Source organism: Oncorhynchus tshawytscha, linkage group LG10 (assembly GCF_018296145.1).
Source record: "Oncorhynchus tshawytscha isolate Ot180627B linkage group LG10, Otsh_v2.0, whole genome shotgun sequence".
In the NCBI taxonomy this organism is placed as follows: Eukaryota; Metazoa; Chordata; class Actinopteri; order Salmoniformes; family Salmonidae; genus Oncorhynchus; species Oncorhynchus tshawytscha.
The window spans coordinates 46,739,133-46,756,839 of record NC_056438.1 but is presented as its reverse complement, the minus strand read 5'-3'; the positions used below and the strand labels follow the sequence as shown (position 1 = coordinate 46,756,839).

General features: G+C 44.2%; 2 protein-coding genes across 4 annotated transcripts; both read right to left on the bottom strand.

The window, feature by feature from the left end:
• Nucleotides 1-1,775: 1,775 nt before the first annotated feature.
• On the bottom strand, nt 1,776-12,801 carry LOC112260316 (regulator of nonsense transcripts 1). 2 transcript variants are annotated; one of them, XM_024435329.2, is made up of 23 exons: nt 12,437-12,801; nt 11,749-11,885; nt 11,509-11,598; nt 11,039-11,206; nt 10,687-10,867; nt 10,370-10,531; nt 10,165-10,252; nt 9,812-9,910; nt 9,507-9,615; nt 9,258-9,417; nt 9,033-9,151; nt 8,677-8,841; nt 8,291-8,405; nt 8,010-8,153; nt 7,474-7,687; nt 7,011-7,128; nt 6,730-6,886; nt 6,391-6,533; nt 5,991-6,165; nt 5,729-5,810; nt 5,242-5,639; nt 5,004-5,123; nt 1,776-4,832 (listed from the first exon to the last, which is right to left on the bottom strand). In XM_024435329.2, the coding sequence occupies exons 1-22, from the start codon at nt 12,602-12,604 to the stop codon at nt 5,007-5,009; spliced, it is 3,309 nt and encodes a 1,102-aa protein (XP_024291097.1). In that variant the 5' UTR covers nt 12,605-12,801; the 3' UTR covers nt 1,776-4,832; nt 5,004-5,006. The 2 variants fall into 2 exon arrangements, with proteins under 2 accessions (XP_024291097.1, XP_024291098.1); XM_024435330.2 differs by having other exon boundaries at nt 10,168-10,252.
• A 278-nt stretch (nt 12,802-13,079) lies between these two features.
• On the bottom strand, nt 13,080-17,593 carry LOC112260317 (pyroglutamyl-peptidase 1). 2 transcript variants are annotated; one of them, XM_024435332.2, is made up of 5 exons: nt 17,393-17,593; nt 16,658-17,194; nt 16,090-16,206; nt 15,571-15,803; nt 13,080-14,045 (listed from the first exon to the last, which is right to left on the bottom strand). In XM_024435332.2, the coding sequence occupies exons 2-5, from the start codon at nt 16,721-16,723 to the stop codon at nt 13,826-13,828; spliced, it is 636 nt and encodes a 211-aa protein (XP_024291100.1). In that variant the 5' UTR covers nt 16,724-17,194; nt 17,393-17,593; the 3' UTR covers nt 13,080-13,825. The 2 variants fall into 2 exon arrangements, with proteins under 2 accessions (XP_024291100.1, XP_024291099.1); XM_024435331.2 differs by having other exon boundaries at nt 16,658-16,710.
• Between the last annotated feature and the right edge of the window lie 114 nt (nt 17,594-17,707).

The window sequence follows — 17,707 nt, the reverse complement described above, 5'->3', positions numbered from 1 at the left end:
TTTTGTGAAGTGCACCAGTCCCTCCTGCAGCAAAGCACCCCCACAACTTGATGCTGCCACCCCCGTGCTTCACAGATGGGATGGAGTTCTTCAGCTTGCAAGCCTCCCCATTTTTCCTCCAAACATAACAATGGTCATTATGGCTAAACAGTTCTATTTTTGTTTCATCAGACCAGAGGACATTTCTCCAAAAAGTATGATCTTTGTCCCCATGTGCAGTTACAAACCGTAGTCTGGCTTTTTTATGGTGGTTTTGGAGCAGTGGCTTCTTCCTTGCTGAGCGGCCTTTCAGGTTATGTCGATATAGGACTCGTTTGACTGTTGATATAGATACTTTTTGTATCGGTTTCCTCCAGCATCTTCACAATGTCCATGCTGTTTTTCTGGGATTGATTTGCACTTCTCGCACAAAAGTACGTTCATATCTAGGAGACAGAACGCGTCTCCTTCCTGAGCGGTATGACGGCTGCGTGGCCCCATGCTGTTTATAAGTGCATACTATTGTTTGTACAGATGAACATGGTACCTTCAGGCATTTAGAAATTGCTCCCAAGGATGAACCAGACTTGTGGAGGTCTACAATTTTTTATCTGAGTTCTTGGCTGATTTCTTTAGATTTTCCCATGATGTCAAGCAGAGGCACTTAGTTTGAAGGAAGGCCTTGAAATACATCCACAGGTACACCTCCAATTGACTCAAATTATATTAATTAGCCAATCAGAAGCTTCTAAAGCCATGGCGTCATTTTCTGGAATTTCCCAAGCTGTTTAAAGGCATTGTCAACTTAGTGTATGTAAACATCTGACCCACTGGAATTGTGATACAGTGAATTAATTAAGTGAAATAATCTGTCTGTTAACAATTGTTGGAAAAATGACTTGTGTCATGCACAAAGTAGATGTCCTAACCGACTTGCCAAAATTATAGTTCGTTAATTAACAAGAAATTTGTGGAGTGGTTGAAAAATGAGTTTTAATGACTCCAACCTAAGTGTACGTAATCTTCTGACTTCAACTGTATATATGTGAGTGAGTGAGATGTTAGTAAAATTCCTGAACTAAGTGTTTTCATCATTCTAAATGAAGCCGGTAGCAACAAGAAGCAGTGCTGTAATGTGTGTGGACCCAAGGACAGGAAGACACAGTACACATGCATCAAGTGCAAGAAATACATATGCAACACACACAGTAAAACTCTGTCCCTCATGTGGTGTAGACAGGCCTTCATTTGTGGTGTAGACCGGCCTGTGTTCAATGGGGCTCATTTATCATTTCCATAAAATACAAAAATGTGTCCTTCCAATTTGTTCAGTTCAAAGCAATACACATTAGTGATGAAAACCTTGTTTCACTTATATTTGTTCAAGATAAACATGATTTATTCCACCCGTCATGATTTTCATAGATGTTTGCCAAAAAATGTGCGCTTTTATTGATAAATGTGATCTAGCAGATGTAAATATGAACCATGTATGCTGTCTATAGTGCTTGTAATTGATTAAAGGCAACATCTAAGTATTAAGTATTTTTACGTAAATTGTTATGGTCCATCAGACCCGCGAACATTAAGTGAATATCAAGAACATGAACACCACACAAGGGTTTACAATGATAGGCTAACGAGGACAACAATTCTGAAGTCCACATGTAGGCCTAAGCTTGAGTTTTGGGTTCTGCAATAACCTATGGGGCCTAGATGTCAAGTCTTTAAAGCTCAGTGCTGGTAGCAGTTGAGTTAATCATAATTCCAGTGATTCGTTAAAGAAGTTAAATCACTTAAAATGAACAAAAAGAAGCAACCTTTTATTTTTCAAAGATTTTACAAGGATGATATTGCAGTGAGCAACACAGATGACCAAAGAACTACAATCATATTCAAACTATTTCCACAGAGAAAGAAATATCACTTCGCTCACTTCAATACAAAACCCCCTCAGAGGCAAATAATACTAAGATCAGACAGGCAAGGGGGGGGGTTGGCTATTTTGTCCAAATTGAAGGTTCTTTGCATTCTAAATTCCCTGTACCTCATGGAGCACTCAAAAGTGATGTTGTTTGCTCATCTTCAAACACAGTTCAAAGGGTCATTTGCTGATAATTAATCTACTTGAATTTCAATGCTCTGCATTTAGTTGTAGCAACATTTCCTTTCTCTTCAGTAGTTCCCCCTTTGAAATTATAGGCCGATTTCATAAAGGAACAACAAAAATACATGAATGTTTAGTGATGAAAACTGCCAATTGATGTGTACTATTGAATGGCACATACACAGTTTGTCAGATAGGGATAGTTGTCACGGGAAAATAACACATTTTCATAATTTATCTGAGGGTAGTGGTTAATGTCTATAAGATACAGATATCATCAGATATTTTGGTAAGTACAAAGATTTAGTCAGAATGGGTGGCATCTTAAACATCTTTCCACAGGTGTTCATAACAGACTGTTTAACCACGTCACTAGCATACAACTACGACTTGTGAAAATCGCAGCCTCTCACGACTCAGCAAAATTACATGAAAAATGTCAAATGATACTTAATTATCACAAGCATGGAAGGAAGGGTACCACAATTACTGAGTGATGGTTACACACATTTCATCATATCAGAGTGAAAGATCTCAAACCTAAAACGAACATGGCAGCAGCGCTAGACTTGGGCAGGAGCTCACCGGAGCGGAGACCCGGCACCTAAAATGTTCTACTGCTTGAACTGCTGTACCTCTTATAGAATATTAGCTCAAAAGTATTGTGGAGTCCTGCTAGGCTTGGCGATATACCAGGATATTTCAAAATACAGACAGTATGATTTTCAATACTGCCCACGGTATGGGTGGGGGGGGGTTTGTGCTTATTATTGTTTTGAAATAGCGCCCCTTGTGTGCACTTCCGGTAATACCGTATACCCCAGTATGGTACAGAAACTGTAAGAAAATCTGGATACCGCCGAACCCTAGCTCCTGCACATAAATATAAGCAGTACCGGCACACAAAATAAGTACCGGTACCTATTTCTGTCCAAGTCAAGCACTGCATGGCAGGGAAGTGACAGAAATAGGACTTACACAAAATACTACTTTACACGTGGGAAACTTTACCATGAATGATACAAACGACATCAACATCTCTCTGTGTGAGACAGGGTAGGCCTACTTCATGTTTGAAGATGTAAGTATTGGCGTTTTCATCAAAACTAAAAGGACATTGAGGGCAAAAGTCAAATGTCAACTTCAACTGGAAAATACAGTTCACGCAATCTACTACATCCCCCAACACTTTTTAAAGGGGGCAAGATGTGGTGGGGGCTAGACAAATCTACACCACACCCTTTAAAAATGGGCACTAAATAAAAACTACCTGTGTCTACAACACCAACGTGGACCAAAATGAATTCACGTCCTCTGGCAGACAGAAATGCCTCCCATCTGTCAAGAAACTCATACATTTCAGTTATCTTTTTCATATGGGGCCAATGATAGCCAGCACTGAATACCTACATTTAGCAGGTGCCAGACGCTTCCAACCTTCCTTTGTAGTCAGTTATACTTCAAGACTTCCAGTCTTATGACTGTAGTATTCACAAGCTTCATGTCTATAACCTCTCTGAACATAAATTCATGTTCCCATGTGAAGCACCTCTTATCTGAAGCTAAGCGAATCATGACCAATAAAAGGAAAACATGATTTAATACAGAATTTCATGTTTAAACTTAGGGCTCTAGGGATAACTTCCCCCCCTTACTGTGGGGTTAATGAATTGTAGCCATGGAAAAGATGTGTGTCCTACAAGCGCTTTCATGTCTGTGGAGCTGTGATGCTTTTTAAACTAATAACCTGGATGTCATTTAGAAGATCAAGTGATAGCTGCTTCAATCGATTACAATCAGTTGGTTATGATATTCTTTTTACTCTTTTTGTACTACAGAACGATACACAGCAGGAAAAAAATGAAAACTTGTCTCGCAAACTACCACTTTGGATCTCGAGACAATAATGTCTTCCTTTAATAGTTTCCAAGAGCCATTCCACCACTTTTCCTTAGTAGACCACCTTGAAAGACCCAAGCGGAAAGCCAGCGAAATTCACAAGCTTCTTATTTCAGAACCTCTGCGACGACAGACCTCGTGTAGAAAACTTTCCAACTCAAAGCTGAAAAAGATGAAGGGTCAGAACCCTTTCCCGACTCCTGCACCATTTGATTCCGCTTGAGATGTTCCACCAAGACCTCTTGGTCCGCACGAGCCCTCTCCTCTCTCAAACATGTTCAAATGCAGAGCACGGTTCAACTTTGAGGTTAGAAATTTTCCCAAATCGACTGACTGCTTCCCCCCCCCCCTTCTGGCTGGCAGGAGACGGTTTTGTGGATTGAGCTTGAAGGGTTGTGTTAGAACTCCTCTTCTCAGTCTCTCTGCTCCAAGAGCAAGGAACTCGGCCAACTAACTGGTGGTCCCGGGAGGCGGGGAGATGTGACTCCTGTGTCCCCCAAAGAGGATCCACAACCTTCGTCCCTCAAATCATCACCGGAGGTCCCATCTCTCCGATGGCGCTACTTCCGACGTATGCTGCTTCTCCTTTTTCTCCATTTCTCCGTGTGCGAGCAGGGCCTCCTCTCTCCCTCCCTCCCACTCGCTCGGCCTGTCCAGCTCAACCCCCATTTTGCTCTCACTCTTGTGATTGGTTGGTCTCTCTCGGTCTCTCTCCTGTTGCTTTCACACAGTGGTGCTTCAGTTGTAGCCGTGGAAAACGGGTATCCATGTTTCTTTTTTTGATTTTACCCAGATTAAAATGCAGGCGAACTAAGCTCAGCACAGGCTTAGCTCCTTTTCCCACGACCTAAGAGTAAAATAAAAACAAAAGATAATTGTAATACCCTGATAGAGAGCTTCTGGTATCCTACTTACTCCACCTGATACTATGATATTACTAAATAACATCTTACAGTAACTGTTGGCTTAGCTCATAGAATGTACAGTGCAAAAAGTTCACAGATAACTGTCGTCTTACACTCTAGTACTGGGACAGTCCAGTCACGCCATGTTGATAGGCTCGTTCACCCTGGTAGGTGGAGTCTTGGGAGAGGGCCACGTCAATCTGGGACTTGAACTCATCGCCAAGGTAGCTGTCCTGTAAGGAAAACAACAAAGGAGAAGCTTTTAGCCTGCTGATTTTCATGCCTGTATGTCTACGTCATACCAATAAAGTCTGCTAAAAGATGAATATGTAAAGGGTTCTGCTGACTTACCTGGGAGAGTTCAGGCTGGGACAGGCCAGGCTGGCTCATCTGGGAGGGCTGGCTCATGGTGATGTAGCCCTGTGTGAGGGGTCCTTGGGAGAAGGGCTGGGAGCCCAGGTCCTGGCTGGCCTGGCTGCCACTCATGTGGCCGTGCTGCCCGTTGCCCCCGCCATGGCTCGCCATACCACGGCTCCTCTGGCGTCCGCCTCGTGCCCCTCCGCCCGCCTTACTCTTCATACCTCCGCCACGGCCTGCTTGGGGGCCGTTGACCTGGCCCAGGTAGCCTGGCGGGGGCATGGGGGGCATGACCAGGTTGAAGGGGATGGGGATGTTCAGAGAGGCCATGGGGCCTGGGCCAATCATGCCAATCTGGTCGTGGGTCTGGAAGTACATGTTGGATGTACGTGCTGAAGGGAGAATAAAAAGAGACCATTTTTAGACAAAGGCAAAACAAGTACAAAGACACACAAGTTTACAGTTTGACGTCGCCTCTCACCAGTGCTGCTGCGGTCATACACAGATCCAGGAATAAGAGCTTCCCTGGCATCATACATGGCTGTGCTCATGAAACGGCCCCCCTGAAAAACCCACACATAGAAAAAAACACTTCACTAAGTCGAAACAGAAGCTGACGCACGTTCTTTTTTTAATAACGGTGTACCGTCTACACTAAAGTAAAATCGGGAAAAACAGCGCACCGCGTAAACATGTACACGGTCAGACACACGCGCGTGCTCAAGGGGCTGGACAAGACTCACAGGGTTGACGGCGTTGACCAGCTTGCGAGGCTTGCTGAACTGCATGAGGCTCTCCCTCAGGTTGTTGAGGGGTCCCTCCACCAGAACCTTCTGCTCCTTGTAGTAGTTGAGAAGGTGGTTCCACAGAGGCTGCTTGGACAGGGCCTTGGGGTTGCCCACGATGATAACCCCATACCTACACACACACACACACACACACACACACACAGTTCCTTTACTGTCAGAGTAATGATCATTTGTGAATCCTCACAGCAAAAGGTTGACATACCACCAAAGACAAACATTGAAATAGTCTTGCAAAAGATATATATTTTTTTTAAAGACAGAATAATAAGATGTTTCAAAATATCTGTTGAGCATCAGGAGACAGAGGGACTGCACATGTCCTGGTGTTACTTACCTGGCCCTGGTGAGAGCCACGTTGAGACGTCGTGGGTCGTTGAGGAAGCCGATGCCCTGGTGCTCGTTGGCTCTGACACAGGACAGGATGATGAAGTCCTTCTCTCTGCCCTGGAAGGCATCGACACTGGCTATCTCCACCTCCTGGGGAGAGCCAAGAGACAGAGAAACTATGAACTAGTACTGTTCCAATCACCATCTGGCCTCCACTTAAAAACAGTAAAGGTAGCCATTTTTCTTTTTTTTTAAGGTCACTGCAGAAAGCACTACAGACTTGAGTGCCACAGTGGCGTGCCATTATTTTATGTTCTTTCTCCCTAACCCTGTGAGCATGCTGTACCTGATAGAGCTTGGTGTGGAGGGAGCCACTGAACTGCATGTACTGGACCAGGTAGGACCTCTGGCCCTCGTAGGGGGTGATGATGCCTATCTGGTCAGGCTTGGCCCCGGCCTTTAGCAGCCTAGTGGTGATCTTCTCCACGTTGGAAGCCTCAGTTCTGTACACAGAGAGAAAGAGAAAAGAAAAGCTTATTCATAAAAAATCAAAAATGAAATACACTTTTTATGAATGAAGTCTGTCTGTTTGGTCAAAAATGACAAATGCTTCCATTTGTCAAATACCTGTTTAGATAGGAGGTTCCGGAGCTTGCGATTTCCTCCTGGCCCTGGGTCACATAGAAGAACATGGGCTTGTCTGGCTGTGGCCACTGGAAGTCAAAGCCTTTCTTGATGCGGTCAGCTGTATAAATAAAAGAAAGGGGTCAAGTTGGGGAGAGTTAGCGCATTTACATGAAGGTTAATCCAGAATTAAGTGTAGAAGCCAGTGACATGTTTTAGCTTTGTTTTCAGTGTTTTCCACCTTGTGCAAACTTAGTAAAACTTGCTGTTATAAAGCAATACACGATTGTTCTGTTTTCTTGGTCTTTTCGAGACAGATTATGTAAACTGCCCATCTAGCTAGTAGACAGCAGGGAGTCCATTCCCCGCTTGATGGCCAAGCACATCAGCAGAACAAGCTAACCCTAACCTCTGTTTGTGAGGGTTCTACACACTGGCCCCGATCCCTTCTCCCTCAGTGACTTACCCGCGGTGACTCCGTTCTGCAGGGAGCCCTCGTAGAAAATGTTGGAGGGGAAGGCGCTGAGGGCCGGGTGCATACGGTACTGCACCTGCAGACGGATGGGCCTGATGCCCAGCACCACCAGACGCTCAAACAGGGACTGGGACAGGCCCGCTTTGGCTGCCTTCTTACACATCACTACTGGACCCAGCTGGCAGTGGTCTCCCACCAGAATCAGCTGGAGAGAAACAGACCGAGAAATCCTAGATTTACTATGAACAGAAAGGTCATTCCAATTCAAATCCAATCGTGTGGTTTGGGAACTAGCATTGGGTGTAGGTAGTGTGCCTCACTCAGTGTTCTGCACCTGCAACAATGTTGAATTCAACCAAGCACAGACACCTGCAGGCAATAAATGGCACTACACGTTTCCATCAGCAACAACTTTTGATAAACATTCTGTATGAGAAACAGAGAGAAGTTGGGGCCTGTCATTGAACTAAGTGACTGGGCATCATTTTTCTTAGAGGTTTGAGATTTCTTAAGAGACTGAGACGTACCTGTTTGGCCCCCAGTATGACAGGCACCATGCACTCGGGCTCAGTGGCCTGCGTGCTCTCATCAATGAGGATGGAGCGGAACTGCATCTTGGCCAGGCGGGGGTCTCCTGCCCCCACACAGGTACAGCAGATCACATCAGCATTCTGAGGAGCAGAGATGGGAGTGAAGGGAGACGTGGTCAGTGATAATCAACTTGAGGAAGTAGATATTTATTCACAGTGGAATTAAGACATTTGAAGGACTTTGTTTTAAGGGAGAGTGGAAAAGGAGCAGGCGTTACCGTGAGTAGTTCCCTCTCGGCGGTGCGCTTCAGGGCCCTGTATCGCTTCTCATCAGAGGAGGACAGCTCCCCAGTCTCGTCCTTCAGCTGCTGCAGCTTCTGAAGCTCTGGTATACTGCACACAAATACAGAAAAACAAACTGAGAAAACAGTGCTCTTTACTGTGCTGAAATTATGTAGCCTATAATGAAGGCTAACGTGCAGAAAAGCTGTAAGACAGAGGAAAGACCTCGGGAACATGACCTGCGCATCTATGCTTCCAAACTGAGGCAACTCTCGTGGCCCATAGCTAAGTTCTCAAGTGGAATCGATCCTTTGTCTCTAGTTAACAGGACACCTGATGAGATAAAGATACCATTCCTCCCCGGGTAGCAGTCCCAGGTTACCTGTCCATGTTGCGGATCTGGTTGTGCAGAGCCAGGAAGGACACGGGAGAGTCGATGGCCTCTCTGCTCTTGGCACAGAGCCTCACCACCTTCAGGCCCGACATGTGGATCTTCTCAGTCAGCTGGTCCACCGCGATGTTGCTGGGAGCGCACACCAGCACTGGCCTGAGGAAACACACACAACTGGTGTTAGGGACGGATAAAAGGGGCTTTTATTAACCCTTTGGTTGCTCAACTGAGAACAATGTGTCATTTGCAATGATGACCTCTACCAACACTAATGTAGTCACTATTGTAGTGGAAGTTGTTTACTAAGTACTGTGTATAGTGTCCCCTATTAAGTGAGCACATCTTACCCGTTGCCCTGTCTGGCCAGGTGGTAGACTACAGTGGCAGAGGTGACCGTTTTCCCCGTGCCAGGGGGCCCCTGAATGAGACTGAGAGGACGCTGCAGCACGGTCTTCACAGCATACACCTACGTGACGACACACGACGTTGGCATCTGGCAAACGGTCAGCGAACGTAATCGTCGAAGGAATAACTCAAATATACTCATAGATTCTGTCTACGACAACACCCACCTGTGAGTGGTTGAGGTCAGGCAGGCCCTGGGCGGTGAAGCGTTTGGGCAGCTGACACTTGATGACCACGTCCTCCACCTCGTGACCCAGCAGCTTGTGGTAGATGTACCCGGACACAGAGGTCTCGTCCACGGCAAAGGTCTTCAGGGCACTCTGCATCCTGGAGGAAAGTTGTAACAAGTCCCCGTGTCAAGCCAGCTGAGCCCAACCCATTGCATCACATATTGATTTGTGTCAGAAGATTCCTACCTGTCAAAAGAGGTGGACTTCCACACAAAGTCAACCTGGAAGTTATGTGGTACTTCCACGGGAGCCCCAGCACTGCTCCTCAGCTCGATGGCTATCTCGTCGCCATAGTCTATTAGGGAAGGATTAAGGACAATACACCACAAAACCTTACACCTATTCCTCCCAGAAACTAATGTGGCGATACTGCGGTGCTATTGAAAGGATAACGCCAAACAAAGAAACAATTACGTCAATCAATTGTGCGGCAAACAAGATGCTGAAGAGTAAAAGATAGCAACGTTACAGCATAGCAATGAAAAGGATACTGTCTGGTACTTTGATGACATGTCCAATACCCTTCCAGAGTGGGGCAAGATCTCCCTTGTACCTCAGGCAAATTTCATCACCCTGCATCAGGCGCATGTCTACAGAAATACAGAGAATGAAAAGAGGGACAGCAAGGGAAAGGGAATTAGCTTATGAAATGCACAATATAGAATTGATAGATTATGGAACATTCATCATACAAAAATGTAATCGTACATGCACACACATTCAGACTTAGACTAGAAGACAGGCCAGCATGCGCGTCAGGGAGAATGTAAGGGGAGGTTGTGGCCGGAATGGAATGGACATGGACCACGTGACGTTGATGGAGATGAACAAAAAAAGGAATTACCACCTGAGTCCGTCTTGGGAAGGCTGAAATAAGCAATCCGCTTTTTATTGAGTCCCAAGTCCCACCTGACAGTTATATTGTCTTGGGTCTGTGAAACAAACAGACGAGAGAACGATCAATCATACATGTAAAACCAAAACTGCTTTTACATCCAAAAGCAGGAAGAGCTAGCCTGAACAGTCCGGCAGAACACAGTTGGTCTTACCTGGGACTCTTTGAGTTTCTTATCGTAGTCGGCCTCCAGTTTGACCAGGGGGCCAAATATGTTCTGGTACTGGTAGGCATCCTCATAGCGCAGCAGCACGTGCTGAGGCTCCTCGTCCACGCCGGGCTTCTCAAGGTCCTCCAGAGTGGCTGTGGGGTTTTCCTGAAGACACCAAGACAGATAGATACAGTCAAACAACAACAACTAAAAGAGTGCTGCTCTATAATTGGCTTTTATATCAAAAGGACCAAAGTAGTAGGCCACTGGCCTGTAGCAAATTGCTGGTTAACTTATGCTAAATAAGGCATCTCATAAACCTTCCAGAGCTCCTCCAGCTTATTGATCTGCTGGGCGGTGATCTGGCGGGCCCGAAGCTGCTCCTGTTCTGAGGGGATCTTCACCAGCCAGGAGAGGAAGCAGCGGTCCTGGATCAGCGGCTGCCACTGGGAGCTGTCCCAGTTGATGTCTTTCAGACTGCTCTGACTGGCACATGGCTGCCTGCATTACCAAAACACACACATTACGTCTATCAACACACTATTACAAAATCTATTTGATTCAATGATTAGAGCCACTGGATCTGGGTCTGAGAAGGCCTAAGAACAGGGCATCTGATCATTGTGATACAGAACGGTATAAAGGTTAACAAACACCATAGATCTGCATTACCTGCAAAGCAGTACTACCACAGAGTCGGCCTTGGCGGGGATGAACCCGAGGAGAAAGACGTTGCGACAGCCACAGTTGTAGCACTCCAGCACCGTCTCACCCAGAGGACCGTCCTTGTGCAGAGTCACCTCCTTGGACTTTGCTCTGACCAGGTGGTTCACAATGTGACTGAGATGGTAGATGAGAGAAAAAGCACAAAAATGTATGCGCTCACTACCGTAAGTTGCTCTGAATAAGAGTGTCTGCTAAATGACTCAAATGTAATTGTGAAATGTAGGTTTATCAACATTTCAGGTAAATGTCTTTCTGACCCATGTTAAAATGGTACAAGTCAATTCAGTCTCCATTTGCATCACATTCCTACTTCATGTGTGCAGCCTCCCACATCGAGTAGACAACAACTACATTTAGCTAAATACACCACAGATGGAAGGTCAACAACCGCCCGTTGGTTGGTCTTTGAAGCCTACCTGCCAGACGTATTGCCGCGTCCATTGCAAAACCACTTCTTGCTGGTGTTGCAATACACCACGCATGCCGGATCGTGAATACCACAGTAACTGGGCAAAAGGAAATAAATAACACAATGACAACTTTAATATTGGTGTTTAGAGCAAGGTAACGTCGGATAAAACAAGCTATCAACACTTCAAACCTCTTTTCTTTTCGTTATCTGTCCGACAGAACTAAAAAGTAGTTCTGAACATTACCTGCATGCATGGACTGGGAGGTCTTTAGTATAATAGGTGTCCTCCTCGTCTTCTTCAAAGTTCAACTCTGCAAGGAGTTGACTTGTTTTTACAACAGAGTCTTCCCCATTCTGCAGAACTCCATCAGGTCCATTCACCTGGAGAGTAACGTGGACATTTAAAGACAGTGGCAAAAATAATGTAAATAACCTGGAAAAGGACACACCACCACAAATAAAAAGGTTTTAGCTACAAGTGCATTTGACAGCTAGTTAGATAACTTGCCATCACATGCACTTGCTGTAGCAAACTCGGAGCAGCTAGCTAGTAACGTTATGCCTACTATCTAAAGCATGCCAACTACCTGTTGTGACTGTCATGCAGATAAATGGTTCAGTCATGGCTACCTTATCAAGAAAACGACAGACTGCTCGTCAAATACTCCTGGTGTCCATCTCTGAACGCATATTTACTCATGTTAGCATGCTAAATCATTATGTAAACATTCTGGCTAAGCTAATTCGTTAGCCAGCTGCGTGGCCTGTGGGGCAGATGCATGTGTTTTCTATGTAGCTCGAAAGCTAGCTATGTTAACCTAGTAGCTTCTGCTAACTAACTAGCTAGCTAGCTACCTACCTCCAAGATCCATATTAAGAACGCTGTTAGCGAGCTAGTTTGCCACAAAACAGGCAACAATTACTCCACGAACCTGGTTGTCCAACTGACTCTGCGTCTGGCCTGTTTGAGTCTGGCTCGGTAGGGTAAAATCTGTGAACTCATATTCCGAACCCTGGGTATCTGCTCCAAGCAAGTCGGCTTCCTCAGTGTCCAGGAACGTGAGAGTCTGCGAGCTCGGCCCGTACGCCTCAACACTCATGTTCTCCACCAACAGTGATATTTCAGAATGATATTTTAGGTACAGTAGCTAACTCAGCAATGTGTAGATATCCCTGTCAAAAGTGTACTTGAACAAATGTCGAAAAACCTGCGCAAATGAATAAAGAACTGACGAGATCGAGAGCCTCAACTCCCACTCGAAATAATGACGTATCACCTTGCACCGCAGAACAAATGCATAGAGCACAGGAGTGTCCATGACGTTTACACAAACGTCTATATTTTTCACCATCCTTGATTAGGCCCACTGTACAGTCCACGGAGCTTTAGGGCACAGTCAGAAATGGTTTAGCACAAGTGCTTACCCTTCCTGATAATATTATGTCAGATGACATTCAACTGAATGCTTTTCATTTGCAATAGATGTAATGAAGAACAGCAAGTACTCTACTACCGTATACACCACAGCAATAGTTATTTTGTGAATTTCTTACAAAAATACAGAAGAGGCTAACTCTGACATTAGTGATTTAATCACAGAATTAGACCTGTTCTGAAGTAGAGAATACAGATACCGAACACAAGATAAAAAACGTCATATCATTATTCATCACATTATAAATATTGATTGTATATGCAATAAATTACCTGAGATATTAACACATGATTGAGGTACATTTATCAAAGAAAACATATTTTTTCCTCCTTATATTGTACACTATAGTAATATACAGCTATTGTACAATTTCACAACAAACATTAATAACAGACAAAGGGGGAGCTGGAGCTGATCCAATAAACGGCACACTACATGAACCATTATGTCAAAGCGAGAGTGATTGGTGAGGTGAATAAGGAACTAAAAGGGGAACTATTGAAAATAGTGAGAGGCAGCCAATGGTATTTCTGTCAGGAGGACTTGGCATAAAAGCACACGTCTGTGCACACTGGATATACAAAGATGTTTCTCTCATCTACAGCGCCGTTCATTGGACCATTACTCTGTTTGTGAAATGCAGTCAAACATCCACACCCAGAGCCATAGATCTACTATCCATGGATAGAGCCATGGCTCTGCCTATGTTTATTCACATACTCTTCCTTTCTCTAGTTTCTACAACAGTGGAGTGCCGATGCCCCTCTCTTTAGCTAACGCTCCCCAGACTACCATGGGTAGATGCTGATGATGTTTTAAGTGCTTTATCTGTCCATTGAGGACAGCAGCAGTGAGTTGAGGACAAAGGTCACCGGAAGTCTTTCTTTAGTGAGCATGCTGATGGTGCTGGTGGCTGCAGTGGTGGCGGTGATGGTCATCGCCCTCAGCTTGACCCACAAGCTCCAGCATCTCCCCCACTATGGCCTGCAAGGCTCTGCCTAGGTCCTGGGCATTGTAGGGCTTCCCCAGAGGAGGAACGTGAACGAACGCTGACCTGCCCTTCCCCAGGTACAGTGACGTGTAGTAGGTGTAGTCACATAGGTATCTGACAGGGACAGAGGTTGAGTTAGGGTAAGAGAGACAAAAAGAAGCATTAGCTTTTATCAGAATCAATGGATTTGCCATTCAGGTGAATAGGATTTCTGAAGCGGAAACTAAAATTAGAAATTCAGATTATAAAGGCATACACCACCCAAATGTTGGCATAGCACTATCTTATCAATACCTAAAAAGTATGCTACAATTACAGATTCGGATGTTTCTAGATAGAATACATTTGTAATTTGAGTAAACTCTCCCTTTAATGGAGTTTCATTGAAAAAAATTAAGGGATCATAAATAGTGCAGTATTTGTTTTATTTAACCTTTATTTAACCAGGTAGACCAGTTGAGAACAAGTTCTCATTTACAACTACAACCTGGCCAAGATAAAGCAAAGCAGTGTGACAAAAACAACACAGTTACACATAAACAAACGTATAGTCAATAACACAAAATAAAAAATCATTGAAAAATCTATGTACAGTGTGTGCTAATGTAGAAGAGTAGAGAGGTAGGCAATAAATAGGCCCTAGAGGGGGAAATAATTGCAATTTAGCATTAATACTGGAGTGATAGATGTGCAGATGATAATGTGCAAGTAGAGACACTGGGGTGCAAAAGGGTAAGTAATAATATGGGGATGATGTAGTCGGGTGTGCTATTTACAGATTGGCTGTGTACAGGTACAGTGATCGGTAAGCTGCTCAGACAGCTAGCTGATGCTTAAAGTTAGAGAGGGAGATATAAGACTCCAGCTTCAGAGATTTTTGCAATTCGTTCCAGTCATTGGCAGCAAAGAACTAGAAGGAAAAGGAAGTGTTGGCTTTGGGGATGACCAGTGCAATATACCTGCTGGAGCGCATGCTACGGGTGGGTGTTTCTATGGTGACCACTGAGCTGAGATAAGGCGGGGATTTACCTAGCAAAGACTTATAGATGACCCGGAGCCAGTGGGTTTGGCGACGGATATATAGTGCGGGCCAGCCAACGAAAGCATACAGGTCGCAGTGGTGGGTAGTATATGGGGCTTTGGTAACAAAACGGATGGCACTGTGATAGACTGCATCCAATTTGCTGAGTAGAGTGTTGGGGGCTATTTTGTAAATGACATCGCCGAAGTCAAGGATCGGTAGGATAGTCAGTTTTACGAGGGTATGTTTGGCGGCATGAGTGAAGGAGGCTTTTTTTGTGAAATAGGAAGCCGATTCTAGATTTAATTTTGGATTGGAGATGCTTAATGTGAGTCTGGAAGGAGAGTTTACAGTCTAACCAGACACCTAGGTATTTGTAGTTGTCCACATATTCTAAGTCAGAACCATCCAGAGTAGTAATGCTAGTCGTGGGGGAGGGTGCGGGCAGCAATTGGTTGAGGATCATGCACTTGGTTTTACAAGCAGTTGGAGGCCACAGAAGGAGTGTTGTATGGCGTTGAAGCTCGTTTGGAGGTTTGTTAGCACAGTGACTTAAGAAGAGCCAGATGTATACAGTATGATTGGTTGATTGAGAGTAGAGTCTAGCACATCACTCACCGGCCTGCGTCCTTTGATACCGACACTGCCACACCCAGCCTTGAGGAGTTGACCCTCTTGCATACCAGGTCCATGTCTATGACTGAATCGATGCATTCAGGGCCCCCCTCCATACAGCACTGAGAGTCTGGACAGAAGCTGCAGTTGTCCACCCGCTTGTAGCCGTGGTTGCGGCCACATTTCTCCAAGGTGACCGTGGTGGCTATGCCAGAGACTCCGACATGGACCACCAACTGTTGACCAGCGGAGAAGAGGATGTGTTGGGTGGGGGTTGTTAGCGGGAATTTAAAGAGATGATTGTATTCACTGTATCATGAGATACTGAGTAATATCAATAAAGGCAATAAATGATGTCATTATGTTTACATCATACAGTAGAAATAAATAGCCTACAGTATGTCATACAGTAAGTGTGCAGACTGTGCACCTAGACACTACGTCAGGGCTTTTATGCCATGTCATAAATAAATATAAAGTGAGGAACAACACTTGACTCTTGCCATGATTTCTTTTGGCTACCTGTGGCTGGTGCTGTTTCCATAGAGATGGAAGCAGACTTTGAACTGCCTGGTACTCCACTGGCACCTCACAGATGTGCAGATCCACATTCTGAGCCAAGCCTAACCGCTCCAGTTCCTGTACACAGAGGAAACAGGAAGGGTGCGAGAAACCACAAAACCCTATTTTATTTGCTAAAGCTTTATTATACCTCTTGAGAAGCGCATCATTGTTTTAAAAACCTGTTGATTTTATACCTGTGTAGTGTGCCGTGATAACACTAATAACTGTAGTAACAACATTCACACATTGTTAAATAGGTATTCGTGCTATTCTTTATTCCACTCGTGTAATAAAGAAAAACGCTAAACTCCATTACTATGTAATTACTAAATGACATTTAATGTTATACAACTGTGTTACTAAATAATAACAGTGTTACTAAGTAATTACTAAATTACATTTCATGGGATACAATTTTGCTACTAAATAATAGCAGTGTTACTACTGATGTACACGTGCAATCAGTGTTACCAATAAGATTAGACCTCCTAATGATGCGCCATGCAGAGCACTCGAACTCACGTACCTGTACTGCCACCCAGCTAGCATTGATGGTGTGATCTCCAAAAGGTTCAAACCCTAAAAAAAACATAGATGATATCGATAGCCTTTTAAAGTCATCGCATAGCAACACCAGTATACCCCAACGCCGGTGGGAAACACTGTTTTTTATAGGTAGCTGCTTTATCACTCTAGGCCTATGTAAATGAGAGTGGCAAGACTCTTCATTCAAAGTCTAAAGGTTAGATCAAGTTAAATATTATCCATTACAACAGCTGACACCTACAGTCAATTGTCAAACAATATATGCCAATCAGTGCATGGGTTTTATAGATGAGGTGACACTATAGGCTGCTATAATTTTCATTTTAGTTGTATAGGAGAAGACCAGACTTCTTGTCAATACATAATTCACAGGAGTGTCACACCGCAACAATGTATCCATGAATGGCTGAATGGCTACATTGCCGCCTCTGTCTTGATATGCTTGTCATTGGTTGGTTTGCTCTTCTGCTTCATCACGGAGTTGAGTTTCGTCAGCTATCTGACAGACAGACATTTCCTGAATGGAAGATGACAATACTGTACAGTAGTTTAAAAATAATGTAGTTTTCAAGGTGTAGAAACAACATTATAGGTTAAAGTCATTCAAACCTAAAATGGTTATTCTTATGGCTCAAATAGTGCAGGCAACTAATTTCAATCAACAGTTTGGTGAAAACTGACAGCAAACTATCAGCAATTTACATAAATTAATTACCTGTCACTATTACCGTGCTTTTAGTCGCCATAATTTGTGAGTTATTGTAAATTCTGCAAAGATTTCATCAATTATTTCTGAACGCCGTTGAGTTGAGAATTCCTCCTCGATTCTCTTTCGCTATCTATTGATTCGTTATTTTTGCAGGAGCTCAAGCGTTCTCGTTCTTTCTTCGACGCTTTGACAACACTGTACACCTCAACATCCAGCGGTCTATCGCCATCTACTGTAATGGCATGCATGCAGGGCCGGCTCTCTCGACCAATAGGGGGCCACCAACCCAATAGATAAATAAAATACAAACAAAAAAAATAT